General features: G+C 47.0%; 2 protein-coding genes and 2 pseudogenes across 2 annotated transcripts; 2 read left to right on the top strand and 2 right to left on the bottom strand.

Annotated features, from left to right (window-relative positions):
• Positions 1-10383: 10383 nt before the first annotated feature.
• LOC136479734 (uncharacterized) lies at positions 10384-13515 on the top strand. The gene is made up of 4 exons (XM_066477504.1): positions 10384-10569; positions 11173-11508; positions 12183-12527; positions 12920-13515. The coding sequence occupies exons 1-4, from the start codon at positions 10498-10500 to the stop codon at positions 13193-13195; spliced, it is 1029 nt and encodes a 342-aa protein (XP_066333601.1). The 5' UTR covers positions 10384-10497; the 3' UTR covers positions 13196-13515.
• Positions 13516-13726: 211 nt separating this feature from the next.
• Positions 13727-17123, bottom strand: LOC136479743 (protein LURP-one-related 15-like; annotated as a pseudogene).
• Positions 14668-15644, top strand: LOC136510286 (purple acid phosphatase 15-like; annotated as a pseudogene).
• A 1582-nt stretch (positions 17124-18705) lies between the features above and the next one.
• LOC136479725 (protein LURP-one-related 15-like) lies at positions 18706-20082 on the bottom strand. Its single transcript, XM_066477496.1, has 3 exons — positions 19696-20082; positions 19358-19591; positions 18706-19282 (listed from the first exon to the last, which is right to left on the bottom strand). The coding sequence occupies exons 1-3, from the start codon at positions 19933-19935 to the stop codon at positions 19148-19150; spliced, it is 609 nt and encodes a 202-aa protein (XP_066333593.1). The 5' UTR covers positions 19936-20082; the 3' UTR covers positions 18706-19147.
• Positions 20083-24436: the final 4354 nt, after the last annotated feature.

The raw sequence follows: 24436 nt of genomic DNA, 5'->3' as shown, positions 1-24436 counted from the left end.
CTTAGGTAGGCTTAATCAAGTTTTCTGTAGGTACACTAACTCGAGCATAGTCCGATAGTATCGACTGGCTACAGGGAGAGAATGTTGTGCCAAAAATCTAATGACGGTTGCCCTATATGTTGGCTCTAGTGAAAGGACGTATAGGACGTGCATTCATGCATATCCTGGTTGTGCATTGTAGTGTCGTATTGCTTGTAGATACGCCATCCTTAAGTGTCTCGCATGTCGGATTGTGCACTACTAATTCGTTCCTGTCTGGAGTTTGGTCTGTGCTGTGGCTTCATGTTTCACGTTCGCCCGTGGTTCACTCCTATATTGACCCATGTTTCTCCTTGTACTATTTTCTGCGCTCTTGTCGGACCTTGTCCTATAGTCGTACTAGCCAGTAATGGCCTCGGACATCGCTAGCCTCGAACACGTGAAATTTAGTCGATTCATTCGTAGTGACCCCGCGTAAGAACCCTGGTGGACTGCGCTAGGACCACTGAACACTCTACCTTTATAAGTAGAGCCTGGCTTAGCCATTAGTATCACCACTCGGTGCACTTTAGCTCGCTTAGCTTTTCCTTTGAGCCAGCTTTTCGCTCAGCCTTCCTCACCACCACCGCCAGGATGGCAGGAGCCTGGGTTAGTAGTTACTGCTTAAATGTTGAGGGTTTTCCAGAATCCTGCATGCCACCCTGCAAAAGCTCAGAGTCAAAGATCGTCCCGAGTATGAGGGCCATGAGTATGAGGAGCATGGCACTGAGCGGTGTGAGGTTACCGTCTGCATTAGGAAGAGTGAAGAGTTCCCCGACCTCACTTAAGCCTGGAGTGTGACCATAACCGGGTTTTGCTTCATCGACACCTATCAGGTTGTGGCCTGCAAAGCCTTGTGGTACCTCTGCCAGATCTATGAGGAGCCCATTGCCCGTACCCCCATGCGGTTTTTTCCACCTTTGGACAGGAATCGGTGGGCATGGAGGCTTTGCTAGGGCGAAATGCGCAAGAAGATAGTCCTACTATGGTGCACTTGACCACGTACCTACTTGCTCTGGATGAGCAGTATGACCGACAAGCCTTGAAACTGAGGATCTACCTCCGTCGAGTTGAGGAAGCCGAGATCTTCACCCAGATGCTCGAGGTGCAGCTCGCTGAAGCGCATGCCAGCGCTGTAGCTGCTAAGAGCTGGGAGACTAACATGTCAAAAGCTCTGAAGGAGGCTGAAGATCGGCATGTCCATCAGCTACGGAAGGCCTATCTTATCACCAGAGCCAAGCGGAGGACGCTGGCTGTTGAACAGCAGGATGTCACGATCTTGGAAGGGATCCCTATCCACCTACCAGAAAGAAGAAGAACCGGTGTTGCAGTGCCACCAGCACCTCCACCCTCGGAAGTGTCAGAAGTAGAGCCCTTGATTTCTCTCACTCAGTCACTGCCAAGAGGAGAAGCGGATCCATAGCCAGGGAAGTGGAAGAATCCGTCACGCCCGGAAATGAAGATGCGTGGCTAGAGTAGCTTAGTTGCCTTGGGATGTTGTACCCATAGTACAAGCGAGACGTGTGTTTTCGGGGCACCCAGCTGGACACATTGGTTCGCGAATCGCCGCCGAGTTAGTACGGCTTGTCTTATGTCTAGCACCATAGTAAGAACTGAAAGATGAAAGATGGAATGGAAAAAGGAAATCTGATTGCTTACCACATGCTTGAAAGTAGCACATGTGCTTACATAGAATGGTTAGTTAATGAACTAATGCGGCTATTAATAAAAATCGAATATAAGGACGCACGTTTAGTAATGCTTTCTGCAAATGCAATAAACCCACAAGCCAGATAGTCTTGCATATCCTTGGAGTCTTTTCGTTCCTCCTGTCGGGTAAGTCTTGCTGAGCACAATTGAGTACTCAGGGTTTTATTTCCCCTGCTGCAGGTGACAGGTGGATGCTAGAGCTAACCCTTATGTGTGGATACCTCTTGGTGGGCTCAGTAAGGATTCCTTTATGCTGCGATCGTAGTTGTTATTTATAACTCTCACCAAATGCTTTTATAAATGAAAGTTTCATAATTTGTTGTCGTAGTGTATATATCAATACTTCATCATGCCATGATTTGATAATTATTTCCGCTGTAATTCTGATCACATATTTATATTCCGTTGTTAAATTAAATTGATCATAACTCTAATAATATAATTACATTTCATTGTTATAATAATAAATATTGTACTCTGATGTTGTATTAAAAGTGGTGTAAGAAATAGTTAAGAATAATGTAAGCTTTATTCTTTCATTTGTGACCCTGATAGAAAAATATGGATTTTCGGATTCTCCTCTAGGGTGTGTCCGACGGAACTGTGTAATTTAGTGTTCTCCACTGAGTGCTTAGTGTATAATGGAAGACAAGTACTTCTGGGAGGCATTAGATTAGGCGGTTCTGCCAGAGGCTCATGCCTCCGTCGTCTCCGATCCTCCCTCCGTGACGACAAGAGTACACACCACCCCAAGTCATATAGAAGCGCCTCCACGAGCGCCCTCCTCGCAAAACGTCATTCCAGGAGCACGAGCACCCTGAGTTCACCAACTTGCCATCATTGGGGATGGCAACGGGTCGAGTGAGATGCGGGTGGAGCAAAAACCCGTTCGCGATGAGACCCGCAACAAGCAGCTGCATCCGCTCGCGACGAGACACGTGGGTAAGAAATCACACCCGCACCCACAGGTCGCCCGTCGTGTTTCGGGCACCCATCAGCAGCGTGTTCGTTTCATCGTATACGATCACGGATTATTTATTGTTGGCTGGTTTGGCTGATTTGGTGTGAGAGAAAAATACTGTTCCAGCTTATAATCCACGATCGTATACGATCGTATAAGCTCAGCCGAACAATGATACATTATTATGAATTATGAATATATATAGATTTGGAAAATAACAATTTAATATACATAAATCTATAAAACCATGTTGCATAGTAGAACACAAGTCAAAAGTTCATATTTTACATCAAAACCATTATTACTACCTCCACAGCTTCACGACTTACTTGCTGTATCACAGCACAAACAAAAAAGAAAAAAAATAAAGAAAGCAGATCAGTACCCACAGCTGCAGTTGAAGAACCGAAGGGGGTGCATGACGCGAATGCCAGTCACTGGCCCTTGGACCTCACGGCCTCACCACACCTGCACAGCCACTGGCGGAGCACGAACTGCCCTCGCGCGGATGGTGGATCTAGCTGTGGTCGGCTGAGCTACCGGCACCGGGACTCCGAGTGCGAGGGGCGGGAGCTGGTCCCTGCGGGTGGCGACAACGATGCTGGCACTCCGGATGCGAGGGTGTCGGAGGTACTACTCCCTGCGTGGTGGCGACAAACGACTCCGGCGCTCCGGGGATCGAGGCGCTCCCTACGTACGACGATTCTTCGTCGAGTATGTGGTACGGAGTAGTACGTGCTAGCTCAAAGCCGTCCGATCAGGTGTCAAGTCCAAGTTGTATTTTGCTTTTCAAACTTCCTTCATGGACCCTGGACCAATCCAGCTACGTGTTCCAGACGGACTCTAGTCCGCACAAGCGCTGCTGACGCTAGTTGATTTTCTGTTGCCCGCTTGCTTCCTTTCTTTTAATCATGTATGTATGAACACGATCAGCTGTCAAGCAAAATAAGTGATACGTGATGTACCAGGACCTGGAATCTTCCAAATCCAATACCCAGCCAATAATCGATCCTTTACTGCTTCACGTGATATTAAGCAATTCGACTTCAATACATTGTTTCAGCACGTCAATCCTACCAAATATTCCATGCCCAAATAATAGGCCGAGGAATATTAATAATATATTCTATATTTGGGTTTTTAGGCAAGATTCTTTATTTGGGTTAGGATTCCTATTTAGTTTACTCGGGACCGAGGAATCTATTTGGAATAGGATTCCTAAATATCCAGGCCACCTTAAGAATCGGTGTCTACTTTGGAATCAGATTTCGTTTCGGGCTAGACAAGAGCTATTCTAATTCGTATGAACACAGGTTATATACATAAATCCAGACAGATGAAACTATCCATTGTTCGGTAGTTAGAGGGAGACAGAACAAAAAAAATGGATGGATAAAAAAATAGACTGAAATTTTGCCTCTTTATTATTACTAGCAAAATTAACCGTGCATTGCAACGGGGTTAATAAAAAGCATATACTAATTTTTATTCGACTAAGATTTAGGTGTAAAAGAAATAATTGTTTATGTCAAAAGATTAAATTTTGTTTAGTGTCTGAACACTCATGGTAGTTGTGCTTCGTCTCCACCTCATCGACCTCTCCTCAAACACCGCTACTATCACCTCTAGCTTGTCCATGTAGGGCATGGCGTCTTTCCTCCGTACCTTCTGAAGTGTGCACTCCCACCGTGCCACTACATTGTTGTTTTCAGCGTAATGCGTGATGCAGAACAGGGTGCGGCGTGGTCAGAACGCCAGAACCGCACCCAATCCACCACTGACGAGCAGTGTCCCAGATAGAGCCTCATCATAGGCGCTGGCCCCAACGGGATGCTTCACATATAGCAGGACCACTGAGCTTGCAGAGATTAGAGCCCTAGTTGCCGAGCTTGTTGGCTCTGCACCGCCGCTCTATGGCATCGTACTCCGTGAACACCACGCGGTCGCCTCACAGTCGTTATTCTAGCCATGGAATCCTAATCTTCTTATCAATTCCTATTTCTGATGCCAATGCAATGAGACTCATCTACGTCGTGGCGACAAGACTGTAGGATCTCTAGTTGGCCTAGAGGAGGATGAATAGGCCTGTCAAAACAAACACTCAAACTTTTATTAAATTCACCCTGCGACACTGCCGCTCTGGAGGGCGGTACTGTCGGACCAAAACAGCGGCACTGCCGCACCTACAGACAACTTCGAGTCACAATTCAAAATCAGTGAACGAAAACTTAGATCGGAGAAATTTCTTAGCCTACTGCAGATATGATAGTCACAGATCAAAAGCAAGAAGTTGTAGAAACACTGCGGCAGAACCGTCGAGATAACATGCTTCTGGATGCACTCGTCTTCCACTAGACACTAAGCACCTCAAAAGTGAGCTATATCGGACAGTTTCATCGAGCACACCCCAAGGAAGAACTCGAAACAATCCACGTTTTATATCCAGAATCCAATAATAAGTACGAGCTTACAATACTTAGTCCATTTCATACAACAAGAGTTCTTAAAAATTATTTATTACAATACCAGAGTTCATAGTGCGATAATTAAACAACGGAATAAAAATAAGCATCTAGCGGAAATGATTCAAGGATCCGTCTGTGCCCACCAGAAAAATTCTCCACACAAGAGCTACTCCTTAAGCTGCACCTGCAACAGGGGTAAAATAAACCCTGAGTATACAATATACTCGCAAGACTTACCCGACTAATGGGAATAATTTCCTGACTCCAAAGAATATAATAGACAATATGAGTTTGTTGTTTTCTTTTTATTTATGAAAAGCATTACTAATAGTTCATCCTTACAGTCAAGTTTATTAGCAGTCATGGTTACTTCATTAGCTAACCATTTTAGGTAAGCACATGTTCTGTTTTCTACCAAGGGTTGAGCCATCAGAACCATTTTATCATCTTTCATCTTTTAGTTCTTACTACGGTGCTAGACCATAGCCAAGTCGTACCGTCTCATGAAAATCGTGATTCACAAACTAATGTATCCTAGCTGGGTACCACAAAACACACTCCCCCGTTTGTACTCCAGGCACAAACAAGACCAACCCATTCCACTCCTGTCATAGGGTCTAGGTCCCCGTCCAAACTTGAACTCTAAGCCCCCATACTTGAGACCCGGTCTCAGTATGGTGCTTAGAACTCCACCTTTTCTCACCTCCAATCAGTCGGTCCAAAAAGAGTCGAACCCACGACAAGAGCGTAACGAGCATTTCCGCTCCTATAAGCAAATATGTGCTCAGAATAATAAGTCTATGACCTGACTACCATCCACAGCAACGGACGGTCCTTAATCGACACGAACAGGGAAACAATATAACCAAGTTAAGCCCCGTCGACCGTGGGACACAAACTATTACACCTATCAATACCCATACCATATCCCTGTCCTATCTCTATTACGCATACTAAGCTACTAAGGTAGCTCTAATGACTAAGATACTAAGCTAACTATCATCTTTATCAAGCGAAGTGTTGGGTTCAACTAACAAACACCTAGCTTTACAAATGAAGAATATATCTTTATCTCTACTAATAATTTAATATATATTGAAACAAAGAGCATTTAACTACCCTAATGCTTAGTCTATTCTAAAGCTACAAAAATTAAAATAAACACATAATAATACAAAGAAGCTACCATAAAAATTTTAGGACTAAAGCTATCACCAATTTACCATAAAAATTCCTACAATAATTCTCATAGCAATATTAAACATTTTCAAATGATTTAATAGCTCCTATTATCAACCATGTACATGTATGAACTCAATACACTAACAGAAAGAGCATAATTTTAGAAACTTAACAAAATTTGTTTCACAATTTTTGGACACCTACATGATTTTATATGATTTATCAAAGATCAGCTCAAAAATTATATTAGAAAACTATTTCTAATTTCTTATGAAAAAGGAAAACGAATTCTCCCGTGCGGCCCACGCGACGCAGCGCGCGCGTGAGCGCTCGGCGGCCCGCGATGGGGAAACCCCCCGCGCGCTGACGTTTTTGTAGAAACACCCCCACGCTATCCTCTATTAACACGATGACTATGCGCACTATTTCTACAAACAATGTTTATGCAAGAAGACCGTCGTATTAACCCGTCTTCGCATCGAAGAGGCCCCCGACGCCTCTGTGCTCGCCGACGCGGCATTGATCAACACTGGGCCGCTATGCCGGCCAACTAGGGACCCCCTCGACCCATCTAGAGGACCGATGCTCACCTACGGGACAGCGCACAACAATGGGTAGCGATTCGAAGACCGGAGACGCCCTGAGCAAGGCTGGACACGTACGCGCGGCGAGCTCGGCGACGAGCCACGGCGGACACGACCGCATCAGCAGCGTTGGGACAACGATAGGGGTACAACTCAGGTGCGCATGGTGAAGAGGGGTTCGAGGCAAGTCTAGTGATGCAACCAATTTGGCCTGAGGTAGTTAGATGAGAGCTGCCCTCGGTGATGGGCGGACTCGGCCTTATCGGCACGGTGACAGAGAAAAGCTCCAAAATTAAAGCTCGACCGGACGCCATTCAAGGCGGGGTAGGGACGGGTAGCTAGGCAGCTGTGTGACGGAGCCAACAACACGATGAATCGACTTGAGGTGATCTCACCCTGACGAATTTAATGGCGCGCTCGATGGCGGTAGCAGAGGGAGAAAGAGAGAAAGAGAGAGACAGGGCATGGCAGGTGGCTCGGCTCGTCCTCGCCTTAGCTAGACGCGAGTGGCACAATCAGGACACCCACGCATAGGCGATACAGACAAGGCATGTGCGCGTCTGACCAGAGTCTTAAATGACAAGCCGACGGTGGCTCGACCACGTGCGCGCGGCAATGGTAGCCTTGACTAGGCCGATAGCGACGTAGAGGGTACAACGAACAGGCGTGGACACGATGATGATGCGACAGTAGCAATAGCGTCGTGGCGCGAGGCGGGTCGGTAGTGCGGCGAGGCAGCAGTGGGTGGACACGACGGCAGCGCGGCCGCGGCGACACCAATGGTGGCAGCGCGAGGATGGGCAGCAGAACACGGAGCCAGCGGCTCACTGCGGTCTTGACTGACCCAGCGTGGCGGCACCGGGCATGCGGCCATGTGCGCGACGTGGGGTGGCCACGCGGTGACAGCGCGCACGACGCCAACCATCCCGAGACTTTGACGTGCACAAATTTTAAAGCGCCCATAAAAACTAAACGATTGCTTCTAGACCTAAACCATCTTCACCATGCTCAAGATGGCACATGAGACTATCAAATCAAGTTATAACACTACACCATCCCTTAACCTAATCTCTCAAAATAATTTGCTAAACATAACAATGTCTAGCTGTTGACAGACTTGAAAATTTTCTAAGTTTTGAGGCGAATTTGATTTCAATTTACGATTTCTAAGCTAGTGGAAATATTAGCTAATAATATTATTTTTCAACAGCAAGTATTTCACTGTCATCTACAAAGTTTATACTTTAAACTTTATTTAAGTATTACACACATGTTCTATAGCATTTTTGTTCACTAAAAAATAGTTTTAAACCCTACTTGATATACATGAACTATTGAATCAACTTTCGTTTAATATTTTTATTGATCATTTTAAGTCACAAGAAATTTATCTATACATTCTATCACATGCATTAACACAAAAATATGATGCTCATGACATATTTTAGTAAACGATTTATGGTGCAACACCGAGAGTGTTACAAACACCACACATAAGTAAATCGACTAGAAACCCTAGAAATCACCTGAATCAACAATATGAAATGCAAGTAATGTAAATCAAGCATAAATGACACAATGATTTATTCCGTGATTTGGCTCGCCACCAAGACTTGCCTACCTCTATGTTGTTGAGGTCAGCCACTAAGGCTTAGGGCTTTCCAATCCTTCCTCGTTCTCAAGTCAAGAGACTTAACTCTTGAGATGAGGTGTGAGTATATTAGTTTCAAGAGATGGTTATAAATCTTTTGGGGCTGCCACACAAGTTGGCAAGCTCCACAGGCGACGCTCTAGCCAGCTAGGAGCCAAGCTCCAAGAGTAACAAACACAACCGCCGACCAAAACGTGAACCAAATACTCTTTTGAGTTGGGGAATCAATGGAGCTGCTCTCTAATCGAGTTTTGGATCCTTTTCTCTCAAGAATTTATGGGGAAATCAATGGATTTGCTTGAAGGCTCAAGGTCAATAATGAAGGAAGAGAGAGAAAGGCTCCTTTCTATTTTTGACGAGCTGTAGTGAGGAAGAAGAGGCAGAGAGCCGTTGGAGAGGAAGGAAACGGGTATAAATATTCCTTAGCCCCCAACAGTCACTTAAGTCATGGCAGTGCTGCGGCTCAAGTGCGGAAGTGCCGCACCATGCAAGACAACAAGGATAAGAGTGAAGTGTAGACTGTCTTAGCTGTGAATATGATGATGCATGTGTATATTTGAGCACTTGGCAGCACATATGAGCTTAAGCATTATGTCCCCCTTTATAGTACGGTTTTTTTATACTCAAATTCAAAATATAAAAAATTTAAACCTTCTTTGAGTTTAAAACTATCTATATTTGTAATTGGGGGCTCATCCGTTTCGTGTAGTATCCTCAAATATGAATTTTCTGCTTGTCATCTCGATAAATCTCATTAGTTCTCTAATTGCGTGATCATTATCACAAATACCCATAATTAGGGCTTAATTGCACTTTCAAAGACCAAGCGTAGGCCCGAGCCATGTAGATACACAAGTTTTGTAAGCTGCTGATGCGGCATCATACGGGCCGCCTGTAGGAGTATTAATCCCGTTTGCATCACTATTTGTAGGGAGATAGACTTGTCACCTGTGGTGGCGTAGCCTCGAGTGGTTTGTGCTCCTACGTTGTATTTCATTTGGATCGTCGTTTCTTTTTAACTTTTGTACATGAAATTTTTACAATAGATTCTACACATCAATAGAAGATTACCATAAAATTTCACCGCAAAAGGACTAAGGAAACATCTTCTATCAATTTACGAAAGAAAACATAGATCTATAACTACATGAAATATTTTATTCTAGTGTAGACCTAGTCAATAGGAGTTTTAAAAATATAGTTTTTCTATTTTTTTAGTTTACTATTTCTATAATTTTCACATAATTTACAAGTTTATTGTTTTACCAGAAAAAAAGAAGAGGCTTGACCGAGTTCGCTAACGCAAAAGGCCCACGAGGCGGATTCCCGCCCAGCAGAGAGGCTCAACGTGGGCTAAACTTTTACATCAGGAATCCCTAAGTTTTTTTAATTCAATTTAGATCCTTTCACCTTTTTCTTTCCCTTTTACACTTTTGCACCTAGAACCCTTCCTTATCTTCTTTTTCTTTTTTCTCATCCTCTTCCCTAAACCCACGGAACCGTCCGAATTTCAAGCTGATCCATGCCGGCGGCAAACAGATCCAGATCGGACACGGATAGGCTGGACGAAAATTTGTAGGTGGCAGAAATTTTTCCTCTTTATTATTAGATATAGATATAGATTATATTATATATATTATTATTAAATAATAATTAAGGGGTATAGATTACCGAGAGGAGTATAGGAGTAATAAGAAAAGGAATACTGTAAATAATATACAGCTGGCCGAGTCGGTTTGCTAGTTGTTGTGCTTTTGCGAAGAATCACAAGAAGCCTAACCTTCCGACTTCCTCGTCACGTCTTTCTCCGTCTCGAGAACTGTAGAGCCGCGCGGGCGCCGCCCGCCTCGTCCCCTCGCGCGGCTCGCAGTTGTTCTTCAAGTGCCGCCTCTGCTTCGGCGCGGATCGTCTCCCGTTTTCCCGTTCATGGCCGGCCGCGGCGATAAGAAACCGGCGAATTCCGCCCCGCCGCGGAAGGGCGGTTCCCCTCACGGATCGGTAAGTGCAGCGATGGTCCAACACTCCAATCCCTCTCTCTTTCGGCCGCCAAAACGCCGATCGCCCCACTAATTTTCGGCCCCTAACGCTTGGTCCTCGCCGCTGTTGATTGCTACAATGTAGTGCTGCTGGATCGCAAAAATAACGCCATGTTTGTGTGGTGCGGCTGTGTTGGTGTTCAACGTGGGTTAGTTTCTTATTAGCTGCATATTCGTGGTTTGATAGGAAGTGGGAATTTGTTTTTTTTAATGAAACACCGTATCCTGAATGATTTATCATTGTTTCCGTGGTTTACCACTTTTTGAAGTGGGAATTTGTGAACCATCTCTTTTCTAAACCTTTTTCTAGAGGAACGCAAGCACTGTCCTTTCTCTGCAATTAGGACATTGAATTTTTATGCCTATTTGTATGTACAATATATGAGTTGCAGTTTTATAGTTCAACTGGAATAACAAGATGTACGCTACTCATAGTTTGAGAATTGTTTGATTAGTTATTAATTCTAAATCTGAATTCAGGTAATGCTGGATATGGTAGGTATATTTTTGATAAACCTCGATTCTTTTTTTTTTCATGCTTCTGACAATCCATTTTTACCTTAAGGTCTATGGAAGCTCTTCGGCACCACGAAAACAGGGTGCCTGTACATTCTCTCCTTCGGTTAGCAGCAAAGATTCACAGCAAAAGTTGGTTACACCAGTTCAACCACAAAAACCTGTAGAGTCCAGAAGCAGTCAGTGTAGTACAGGATCTGACTCTGGAGCTGCCCCACTTGATATATGCATGAGTGCTAACACATGCGCTGTCAAGTTAAAACCTTCTATACTCGAGACCACCAGAGAAAAAAGGCGAGACAGGGAATGTTCCAAGGATGTAGCTCCATTGCAATTGAGATCTGGAATGGTTCTGTTGAAAAGATTCTTAAAGCCTAATGATCAGGTATGTCTATGTTTACACATGTTATTGTTGTAATACAGGGTCAATCACGTACTAGTCATTATCTGAGCGTTAACTTCTCTCTTTTTAAAAATTAGCCTCTTATCTTTGCATAAACATCTTGTTGGAAGTAGTATTTTATCTAGGAAAAAGTAATGTTTATACTTTATAGGCAATATAAAGAGTATGAAATGTTAGGGCCTGTTTAGTTACCTCCCAAAATGTAAAATTTTTCAAAATTCCTTGTCACATCGAATTTTTGGACGCATGCATGAAGTATTAAATATAAATAAAAAATAAAACTAATTACACAGTTTAGACGAAATCCACGAGACGAATCTTTTAAGCCTAATTAGACTATGATTGGATACTAATTGTTAAATAACAACGAAAATGCTACGGTGCTCATTTTACCAAATTTTTCGGATCTAAACTGGGCCTTATTCTCCATGCAACTTTTCTCCTTTTGAGAAAATTTGAGTGCTCATTTCTTTGTGGTTTTTTCTTCAATGTCTTATCAGCACATTTTGTTGCAACTTGCATAATTCTTGGATTTCATATTTTGCCATGAATGCGCGTGGTATGCTGATTTGATTATCATGATATTCTTAAGTACGTCAACTAATGAACACTTACTGGTGGAAGTATATACCTGACGCTTTTATTGCTCATATCAGGTTAAAATTGTCAAACTTTGTCGGCAACTTGGTGTTGGTCCTGGGGGATTTTATAGACCTGGCTACCGAAATGGTGCTATGCTAAGACTGTGGATGATGTGCTTAGGGAAGAACTGGGATCCAAATTCATACTCATATGGAGATAGACGTCCGTTTGATGGTGCTCAACCACCGACCGTACCAGAAGAATTCAAGAAGTTCGTTCAAGATAGCATCCAAGCTTCCAATGAATTTTTGAAACAACAAAAAGGAGCTGCCAATGCTATGCAAGAAATCCCTGCGATGTCACCAGATATCTGCCTTGTTAACTTCTACAACAGTAGTGGGAGGTTGGGTCTTCATCAGGTACAAAAAGAAACACTTTCTGTGTTGGTATAATGCAAATATCAGTTTCAGAACATTGTAATTTCAATCTGAGACCAATCTAGTCAATGATCTAAAGCCTGGACTGCTACTTAATTTTTTTTTTCTTTTAAAAAGGAAAGGGGAACTGATTCCTGCTTAGCTAAATCGTTAAACTCTCTTTTTGGATGGGCACCTGCAGTTCTATAGGCAAGATAAAAGCAGAAGCTAGTTATTAGGCTTTACTTTTGTTTTCTCCGAAACGTGAATTTCATGTTCTTGGGCATTTCTAGTAAAGCGTCCTTAATTCCACTGATCTAACAATTGAAATGGCATATCATTGCGATCTTGTTTGGTGATTACTCACTGGATTGTACCATTGTGTTATTTGATAGGACAAAGACGAATCAAAGAGCAGCATTGACAAGGGATTGCCTGTCGTTTCTTTTTCGATAGGCGAGACCGCAGAATTCTTGTATGGTGATGTTAGAGACGAAGAGAAGCTTTCAAAGGTTGATCTTGAATCTGGTGACGTCCTAATATTTGGTGGTAAGTCAAGGCTCATATTCCACGGGGTTTCCAACACCAAACCTAAAACGGCACCAAAGTGGCTGATGGACGAGACAAATCTTCGACCTGGGCGTCTGAATCTCACATTCAGGCAATACTAGGCAGGTTTCTTTTTTTTACAGAAACAGAGGGGGAAAACATTCCCCACCTTGAGCATTGGCATCGGAACAGCGAAGAACTTGCTGTTCTATCAGATGAAATTTTAGTACAGGGTATAGCAATTAAGCCATATAATTGAATCAATGCAGATGCACCAAGAATAAACTACACTCGTAAATGCTCATGATAGTTGGGTTACTTGAAATTGCAAGTAGAGATCACTTATCATTTCTTATATTCCCGCATGTTCTTAGCTAAAAGGTAGCAAGGAGATTTATCTAGTAACTGAAAACCACGACTTCATGCTTAGATGTTTGTTTTCATGGTCAATTTTTTGCCTTCATCATGCATGTGAGCATATGCCTATATGGGGACATACATCAATTTTTACAGGCTTTAACTGAAATACAATGAAAATTCTTACAGCACTGTTATACACAACAAAACTGAGAAAACACTTAGCCGGTGGAGACAGATTGAAAGGAACACGAATGACAGGAATTCTGATCTTTGACGTCTTCCTTGAGAAACAGAGGGAACCTCAACGTTCTACCTGCGGTGATGCATCTCGTCCAGAATAACGGTCAGTGCAAGGATGAACGCTCGGTCTATGCCTGGGCTGATCCTCGCAGTATACGTGTGCCTCCCGAGTAGTGCACCCCCTGCGGTGTTTGACAACCCACGATATAATCAGCTCAAATCGAATGGGGGGAAATTCATGAAAAAAATAGTTGGGAGAATTATTTATTTGACACTGAAACAAATCAGTGTTTCGTATTTGGCACTCGAAAATTTGAACTTTCTTATCTGACATCAAGTTGAAATTTCCTTTCGTAAATGACACTGTCGTCCATTTAGGACAGTAACGGTGTCATGTGACTGGTAAAAAGACATAAATACCCTTGTTTTGCAGCAGAAATCCACGGTGCCAAATAGGGAAGTTCAAGTATTTTCCTATGGACGATATTGCCGGAGCTCTTTGCGCAGCCCGGTGCCATCGCCCCGGTGACCCGACGCATAGACCCCGTACCAACGTCCCCGCATCGCCGCCCTACCGATTGAAGGAGGCAGGACGATGGCGTGTCGCTGCCCCCACGGGAGCGCCTAGCTCGCTTTGCCGCAACCTCGCTAGTGCCGCGCGTTGGTCATCGCGGTCTCCGCGTGCCGCTCGCCGCTGTCCGCGCGAGGTCTGCCGGCACCACAGCGCCTCACCATGCACCGGCGCCGCTGTCGTGGCCCCGCACGCGAGCTCCCAGCTCGCTGCCGCACGCGAGGTCCGCTCGTGCTGCTCCCCGTGCGAGGTCTTCCCGCGTCGCCGCGGCCTCGCCGTGAGCCGGCTCCGCCACTCGCCAGTCGTCGCTGGACCTGTGCGCCGCTTGCCGCCATCCCCGGGCGCCAGCTCGTAGCTCGCTTTGCCGCGTGTTCGGTGCTGCCCTGCGCGCGTCACAGCTCACCGCTTGTCGCGGCCTCGGGGATGGTGGCGGCTGCATGGGCGGCGTGGCTGATCACCGGCTGGCACGCGCCCTGGTACACCACGTACAAGGCTCACTACAGGGAAGCCGAGTGCATGAGGGTGGAGATGGAGGAGCTCCTCTACGCCTACGGCGTCGACGTCGTCTTCACCGGCCATGTAAGCCTTGCCCTTGCGCCTCTACTGATGGTCTGAGCTGAAGAACGATTGAACACGGTGGTCTGTGATCGATGTTCATCAGGTGCACGCGTACGAGCGGTCGAACAGGGTATTCAACTACACGCTGGACGCGTGCGGCCCCGTGTACATCTCGGTGGGCGACGGCGGCAACCGCAAGAAGATGGCAACGGCGCACACGGACGACCCGGGCCACTGCCCGGACCCGGCGTCGACGCCGGACCCCTTCATAGGCGGCCGCCTCTGCGCGACCAACTTCACGACGGGCCCCGCCGCGGGGCGCTTCTGCTGGGACCGCCAACCGGACTACAGCGCATACAGGGAGAGCAGCTTTGGGCACGGCATGCTGGAGGTGAAGAACGACACGCACGCGCTCTGCGCGGTGGCACCGCAACCAGGACCTCAACGCCGCCGTCGCCGCCGCCGAGGTCTACATCGTCAGGGAGCCCGACAAGTGCCTCGGGGATGGCGTGGGAGTCTTCTGTGTTTCGTATTTGGCGTGGGAGCCTGACAAGTACACCGAACGAGAAGGCAGCGAGCGAGCCGCCGCCGGTCTCGCGTGCAAGGGCCGGGGGCGCTGCTGTCGCGCAGATGGTGGTCGGCCTCACCCTCGGCTGGCCATGGCAACGGCGAGTGCGTGCGCCCGGAGCTCCGCTCCGCCGTGGCCGCGCGAAGGTGAGCATGGCCTACATGAGCACGCCTCGGAGTGCGCTGACGCTGGCCCCAGCACGGGTACGTGGCTCGTCGAGCAAGGCCGGGGGCGGCCTCCCGCGGGGTGGCATGCTCGCATCCCGTGGTGGTAGGAGAGTCGGGGCTGCTGCGTGGTGGTGAGCTCGGACACGCCGTGGAGGCCGGCGATGGACTACGTCGTGGACCTCGTGGAGACCGGCGCCACCGTCATCAGGCTGGGCTCGGCGTTCCATGCGGACATGAGCGGGCCCAACCTCACCATGCGGCCGATGCCGGATTCGGATGCCGGGGCGGAGCTGACGGAGTCGGACTTCCTGGCGAGCGTCACGTCGGTGACCGAGGCACTGGTGTTCATGTCCATCTCCTCGGGGCCGCTGGGGCTGATGGGGACAGAGGTGTACCCGGGCCAACGCCCGGACACGGAGTAGTGGACGAGCGAGCGGAGCGCGGAAGCGCTGGCGGAGTTCTGGACGAGGTTGGAGGCAGCGGAGACGGAGACGGGCACGCCTCGGTCGAACTCGAGGGCGAAGTACACCATATCCGCGGCGGTGTCGACGGAGACGAGTACGTCCTGGTCAAACTCGTGGGCAGCCTCGTACAGTGCCCCGGATCTGGGATGCTGGGGCTCGGTTTCGGTTAAATTTCAGTCTTACGTAAACAGAGGGGTCCGTTGGACAAAGGGAGAAAAAACTGACAGTCAACTAACAGATAAGCAATGAAAATAGACGACAGTGCCAGTTAAGAAAGGAAATTTTAACTTCATGCCAAATAGAAAAGTTCAAATTTTTGAGTGCCAAATACGAAACACTGATTTATTTCGATGCCAAATAAATAATTCTCTCAAAATAGTTTGGTTTAGGAGCTGAAAGATGCTGCTGGCTTGAGCAATGGCGGCATCGGAGCTGCCGCGACAGACAGTGCACGCGCCGTCGTAGTAGCTGCCTCGGATGACGAAGTCAGGCGCCTCCTCGCCGGCGGCGTTGCCGGCCAGGAAGACGTAGATCTTGGTCCTGATCTGGAACGCCGACGGCTTGACCGCGGCGAAGAGCAGGTTCCTCCGGCTGGAGCTGTCCCCTCTGAAGACGGCCTGGTGTCCATGAAGTAGCCCGAGTCCTTCGTGGTGAGCACCGGGCGGCGCGCGGCGTCGAGGAGGGACTTGCGCAGGAGCGCGAACACCGCGGCCTCCACCTGCATCACCGCCGCGCCGGCGGCGTCCGTGACGGTGAAGTCGCGCCCCATCAGGCTGATCGTCTTGGTCACCGCGAACGCCGTGGCCACCGGCGCGCAGGACCGCGTGTCCACCACCGCCGTCACTGCCGGTTCCGGTGCCGGAGCCGTGGCTGGTGCTGGCGCATCCATCTTCTCCGAGTCCTGACCAACAGCCGGGAACCCGAGCGCGCGGTGCCTATATATCGTCGGCGTCCAGCCGACGAGGCAAATGACGATGTTGAGGTCTCCGGTCGGTTTGACTTTGACGCGGGCCGCCGCCACGTTGGCGTGGGCCGGGGTCAGCAACCATTGGCGTCAGTAATCCAGCTGATCGCTTCCGGCCCACCAATGACCAATCATATATCGACCACTCATTGGCCAGCGTAAAGTCGGCCGGTCCATGAATGTACGTTCTACTCTTGACGCAACACGAACTTATCCTGCAAACGGAGCAGCACAACACAACAGTCTTTTTTTAGGGAACGGCTGCCGGTCGTGTATTAACAAAGGAGAGTTACAAAACTTAGTAACAAAGAAAAGAAAAAAAAAACATTTATACAGCTACGAGGCATCTAATAACATAAACACAGCTCAAGAAGCAAAAACATAGTTACATTGATGGGACAATCTCTCTCCAACACTTTAACTCCTTCGGTGCACTAAAGCCTCGCTTCACCCTAATCTTGGAAATGAGGTCTTCGTGCAAAAGAGTGGCGGCAGTTAAAAAAAATATTAATTTCCTTTCCTTCCACAACTCTCAAACAACTAGTAACAATAGTGATCGGTGTTAGAATTAACTTAGGGTTAGCTACTTTTACAACAGGATCTCTAGTTCTTAGATTTGATCTCTTGGGTTACCTTTATTAGTAGAGGAGAAAACCATTAGGCTTTAGGTGCGACCATGCCTACGTGATGCAGGCGCTGATGTAGAGAGGTGGTGATGTTGTCTCCCGTAGTCGTACCTGTCGCCGACATCCTCTTGGCAGCGGCGACTCCCTCCTAGGATCAACCTACAGGTGGTGGCAATGACCTCGTCAACAAGATCGGAGAAGGAGACGTGGGGCGGCGGCCTTCAATTCCTTTTTACTCACGCGCTCGATTAGATTGGGTACTTAGGGTTTTGGGTCTGCCTAACCTCTCCTGTTTGTGTTGGCCGCCGAGAGGGTCAGGGAACCTTCTTTTGTAAGCGTTGTATAACGGTGGGGGGGGGGGGGGGGGGGGGGGGCAACCGGGATTCCTTTTTGCGACTCGATCAAGTTGCGCACATGGGGTTTCCCCTACGGACTTGGTCTTTTTGACCGTTCATGAGTCAACACAACAATTGGACCACCTTACCCGATAATCCAAGGGGCGTCCCTACCGTCGGCCACCGATGTGAGATGGAACCAAGCCCCTGCCAATGCCATGTGCACTAGAACTTTCCACCCACAGGTCAAAAACCTCGGCCCATGCCCACCTGATGAGCAAATAGGGTTGGGTAGGATTGAGTTCGTCGGGTTGGGTCGCCCACGAATAGATCTAGGCTCAAGTAGTGCAAGAACCGTCTGCAATCTACATACACCGATGATGAGAAGGCCTTTAGACAAATACATTGTGTGCAAATTTAAAGTGAAGAGATTGGCTTCGTATTGGGGACTAGTTTTCTTTGTGAGTTGTGCTCGCTAGCTAGGCGCTCATGCTGTATTTTGTTTCTTTTCTTGTGGTTTGCAAGCCTTATGGCTTCTTTTTTTATTCTCAACTCTCGGCTGTGTATCATCCGTAGATGGTAGACGTTGAAATTTTGCTCCCTTATATAAAAAAATATATCATCTCTAGTAAATACTCCATCTGTTCTAAATTATAAGTCGCTTTGATTTTTTTTTTCATTCGATATATATTTAGATGCATAGTAAAATAGATATATCAAAAAATTAAAATGATTTGTAATTTGGAACGGATGGAGTAGTACAGTGCATCTCGTCGACGATGAGGGCATAGTCAATGCCTGGACTCTGTACGCGTTCTTTCCTATCAGCGCGGTGGACCGTGGTGCGGCATCTTTCAATGGATGACGCGTCATGAACTCTGAAGGTCAGCGTTGCACTGATCTTTCAGGAAAAATAATCTGGTCCGACACTCCGGCTGTGTTTTTTTCTCTCCTTCTAATAAAACTTCCAAAACCCACAGCCTCAAATTGTAGGAAGGGGACATTCTCAAATTGTACTTATCGTTGTGACAGCCTTGTCAAAGGCACACCAATCACAACCCACAGGAAACCCCAAATGGAGCAACACCAATGGCGTCAAAATTACTACACTCTCCGTACTGTATTGCATAGACTGATCAGGACAACACAAACACAAGGAGCAGCATAACTGAAGGCGCGCGGCGGGCGTGCTTGGAACCAAAACTGAAGCGTACATGCGTGTCATCGCTGGAAATGCATCTCGTCGAGGATGACGACGAGCGCGACGACGAAGGCGTAGTCGATGCCCGGGTTGACGGTGACGCTGTACGAGTTCTTCCCCAGCAGCGCGCTCACCACGCTGAACCGCCAGTCGATCTGCGGCGGCAGCCAATCCATTCTCAGTCCAACTGTCCAAGAAAGCAAATGGGAAGGAGACACTTCCACACTTGCCTTGGCGATGACGGTGTCGGAGTCGCCGAGGCAGACAGCGCAGGCGCCGTCGTGGTAGCTGCCGGTGATCCTAAAGTCGCAGGCCTGCTCGGCGTCGTTGCTGGCGAGGAAGACGCTGACCTTGGTGGACCCCCGCAGCTGGATCAAGGACGGCTTCACCACGGTGAACATCAGATCCCGCCGGAGGGTGCTGTCGCCCCGGAACACCTTCCACCGCGTGTTCAGCATCAGCGCCTGCGTTCCAATTCCAAGCAGCCGCGCGCGCGTCAGGACTCAGGGAAGGAGGACGTGAGGCGGGGAAGCGGAACAGATAGAGCGAGAGAGATGAATAAACAAACTGATTCTTGGACGGTGAGGACGGGGCGTCGGTCGGCGTCGACGAGGACGCAGCGCCGGCGCAGGGTGAAGAGCACGCCGTCGACGCGCAGCACGAGCGCGCCCGTGGCCGCGTCCGTGACGGCGAAGTCGCTGCCGGACATGCTCAGCGCCTTGGCCACGGCCAGCGTCGCCGCGTCCGCCGCGCAGAACCGCGCGTCCACCACCGCCAGCGCCGGCACCGCCGCGTCCTCCATATCCATCGCCGCCGCGGCGCGCGCAGGCACGGGCTAGGGAGGGCCGGACCGACGGCTGCGGCGAAGGCAAATCAGGGGCGAATGCGTTGCGATGCGACCAGACTCGGCGCACGGACGCGTCTTCGTTTCCCCTCCTCGCCAAGTTTGACCAGGAGGGCGCTCAGGCAGGCAGGTGCCTATAGCCTCTAGTAGTCTAGTAGCAGCGGTACTGGCAAGCGACTTTTCCGTCTGTGCTATTATAAAAGATTGTAATCCTTCTGTATGCCTCTAAAAAAATTCAGCGGTCTTCAGCGTTATTACTCTAACTTTTTCGTGTCATCCATGCCACTTCTGTCAGTTTGGGCTCTAACGCCGTTAAACTGCAGGTGTGAAAAGACGAAAATGCCCTTAAGTTCAAATATGTAATTAATTTTTTTGAGCATCTTAACGACTTCAAATGAAAAAACTCAAAACTAGAAAGTTATAGATCTCGTCGAGATCTATAATTTTTATATAATTTTTTTTCATTTAATTTCGCAAAAAAATATGATTTGATATGATTAATATATCTTAGAAAAATCATATTATTTTTTTTGCGAAATTAAATGAAAAAAATTTTATATGAAAATTATAGATCTCGACGAGATCTACAACTTTCTAGTTTTGAGTTTTCATTTGAAGTCGTTAAGATGCTCAAAAAAAATTAATAACATATTTTAACTTAAAGGCATTTTCGTCTTTTCACTCCTGCAGTTTAACGGCGTTAGAGCCCAAAGTGACGGAAGTGGCATGAATGACACGAAAAAGTTGGAGTAGTGGCGCTGAAGACCGCTGAATTTTTTCAGGGGCACACAGGGGATTACGATCTTTTATAATGGCACACAGGGAAAAATCTCTACTGGCAATGGCAGCTCTGTTTGCACCGTCAAATGTATAGATTCCAAAATTTTTTTAAAAAGTGTCACATCGAATCTTGCGGCATATGGCATATGTATGGAGTATTAAATGTAGACGAAAAACAAAATTAATTACACAGTTAGGTGAGATATCACGAGATGAAAGTTTCGAACTTAATTAATTACCAAATACAAACAAAAAGTGCTATAGTAGCCAAAACCAAATTTTTTCAGCTTGGCAAACTGACAACACGGTTTCAGATTGCGCAGCTGCATCTAGATCTCAGATTCTTCTTAACCAAGAGGAAGCCTTTTGGTGGTAATAATAAAATGAAAGCCGGAGGAATTCAGGAAAGACAAATCTGCGTTCACTTCGTCAAGTAGTACACGTGTGAGCAGCATAGGTGGTGAATGGAGTATGGACACCGGACAGGCGGACACGCTTTAATTTCTCTCCTCTCTCTTTCGTCGTTCCTTCTTTAATCTTTATTCATTCATTCCCGTGTGATCTGATCACATCTCTAGCTGAGTCATGGCACTTAAAAGGAGTGTTCGGGAGGGCTCCTCTCCATGGCTTCTTCGGAGGAGCTCGTGGCTCCTATAAAACGGTTCTAGCTTATCTTTTTTTCATTGAAAAAGTACTTTAAATAGCTCCTCCATCTAAATTGTTTGGCAGGGCTCGTCAAGCCGGAGCGAGGCCTGCCAAACACACCATGGCCTTGTTTAGATCACCTACAAATTCCAAGTTTTTTTCACTCTCTCTCCATCACATCAATTTTTAGCCGCTTGCATGGAGTATTAAATGTAGGTAAAAAAAATAACTAATTACACAGTTTAGTTGAAAATCACGAGATGAATCTTTTGAGCCTAGTTGGTCCACGATTGGACAATATTTGCCAAATAAAACGAAAGTAGTACTATTTATCAGGTTAAAAAAAAACTTTCATTCTAAACAAGGCCCATAAAAAAATCATCCGTGCTCAGTGGCTTTCTTTCCCTTTCTTCTTCTCTTTCCTCGATAAGCCAGCACTTTTTTTTTGATCGGGATAAGCCAGCACTCTGACAACACGCAGTGTAAGCCGCCCACTTCGGTGGCGGTCGGCACTCGGCGTTTCAGTGGGCCGACCTGGCCGTGTCCGCGTTCCAAATCCGTGTCCAGCCCATGTCGAAGACTAGGTCCATTCGCGGCCCAACCCACGGGCGCAGTGCAGTGTAGGAGGCCGAAATTTATCTGTGGAGGAGGAAGGCGTACGGCCCAACCTGGCGGCGAGCTCCTTTCCTGTGGCACGTGCTCATCTCGTTTCCCTGCGGACCGAGCAGCTCCGCACGGTACGGCAGCCGGCAGGCAGCAGCGCGCCATGCATCCCCAGCTACCGCGGCAGCCAGCAGGTAAAGAAGAGTAAAGAGAGCAAGGGCGGCGGCAGTGGCCAGTGGCGACCGCCCGGCCGGTCCCGGCGACAAGGCGCGCGCTAACGCCCAACCGCCAGACCAGTGGCCCGGCGCGCAATTATTCCCGCGGCGCTCGGTGCCAAAACGCCCGTCCTTGACGCCGTTGTCTTCCTCGTCGGCCATGCAGCGCTATCTCGTGCCCGGCCGGCAAAATGGCCAGGGAGGCTGTAGCTGCTGCAGGTGTCACAGACTTCCAGTCGGTGTACTCGGCGCCGATGATTCCAACCAAAAACTTCATCGAAAAGGTACGGTCACGGTGGTCCACATCAGTTAGGTGCTACGGCACACCTCACTCTTTTAATAGCACACAAAAACGTTCGTCATCAGATCTCCTGCTGCTGGGTACGCTACCTTACCTGTATCCGTGTGCGAAAAGTATGCTACAGCTCCGTTTGTTTTGGTTTGTTTAGCTCGTTTTTGCTCTAATGAATATTATTTTTCTCACACTAAATTAATCTATAGTACTTTTAGTCATATCTTATAAACCAAACGCGACCAAACCAACAGGCTCATAAGAAACGTTCACCCTGTTCGCTTATTGGTTTCAGCCAGCCCAAACCAGCCAGTCAACAATATTTTTTTCTCACAATAAATCAGCACCGACCAATCTAAACCAGCCTAGAAACAAACCGCCGGTTAACTGCAAGCTTTGGGGTGGTGAACATATGCTTCCGAGATCCGAGTGGAAGCTCGAATACCAAATGAGAACGTGCAGCGAGAGAGACAGGAGGACAGCTCATGCTCACTATTTTGTTCTGCAGCAACAGGTAGCTAGGCGTAGCTAGCGTAGCAAAAGAAGAACCAACCAGTCGAGCTTTAAAGCTAATACAGTAGTATTTGGATTCAGCTACTAAAATTTAAAAGATGTGTTAGAAGAGTGTTGCATAGGATGTTTAAATATTAATTAAAAAATAAATTATATAATCCGTCAGTACTCCACGAGACGAAATTTTTAAGCCTAATTAATCATTCATTAACATGTGTTTACTGTAGCAAAACATTATCAAATCATAGACTAATTAAGCTTAAAAGATTCGTTTCATAAATTAGTTGCAAACTATGTAATTAATTTCGTAATTAGTCTATATTTAATATTTTAATACATATGTCTAAATATTTAATGGGACACTACTAAAATTTAGAAGAGCAACCAAACACCCTCTAAAGCGCTTTATCACAAAAACAAGCAAAACAAAACACACTTCAAAAAGCAAGCACCTTCACTAAAAAAAGCGGGGTTCGATCTTCCAGGAGAAAATTCGGGAGGAACCAAATTCCAATTAACCGGTGGTACTAGTTTCTGCTGTACCGGTACTGGCGTGCTGCAGTGACGTCTCGTCCGCAGCCCACAGGTGCGTGCCAAGGGAAAGCTCACTGTCACCGGCCATTAAGGGTGTGTTTAGTTCGCGAAATGAAAATTTTTGATGTCATATTAGATGTTTTGGAGACGTTGAAAGAAGTTTTCGGATACTAATAAAAAAAACTAATTACATAGATCGTCTGAAAACTGCGAGACGAATTTATTAAGCCTAATTAATCCATCATTAGCGCATGTCGGTACTGTAGCATTTATGCTAATCATGACCTAATTAGACTTAAAATATTCGTCTCGCGATTTCCAACCAAACTGTACAATTAGTTTTTTTCGTCTATATTTAATACTCCATACATGTGCCGTAAGATTCGATGTGACACTTTAGAGTGGAAATTTTTGGAACTAAACATGGCCTAAAAGCATCCGATACCAGGTGATAACACCAAAATTAACGCGCATTAAGGTGTGCTCAAGTACGTTGCGCTCCGTACATGCTGGGTGCACTCCGCTACTAGCTCGCCTCACTTGAACTCTGATTAATTCGACTTGCCCTTGCCCCTTGGCTACTACTGCTGCTCAGGCTGCTTTATTTTGCTGGAGCTTTACCAAACGCACTTGTTGGGTGCAGTTTGCTAGCTGCCATATCGGATGAGATGAGACGAGAGCTGCCTGAAACCCAAATGAAATGATGATGACTAACAAAGAGGCGTCTAGCCGTCTACGTCCACTCGTCCACAAGACAATAAATAAATAACCCCATCTCCTGCCAGCTCAGCACGGTTCAACGCTGGGCCCCTCACCGTCAAAACCCAAACCACCCAATCTGACCCCTTAATAATTTCCAACTATCAATAAACAACGGGCCCCA

This window comes from Miscanthus floridulus, chromosome 1 (assembly GCF_019320115.1).
Source record: "Miscanthus floridulus cultivar M001 chromosome 1, ASM1932011v1, whole genome shotgun sequence".
NCBI lineage: Eukaryota > Viridiplantae > Streptophyta > Magnoliopsida > Poales > Poaceae > Miscanthus > Miscanthus floridulus.
Note: the sequence above shows the minus strand (reverse complement) of the source record. Positions and strands in the feature narration are given on the sequence as shown.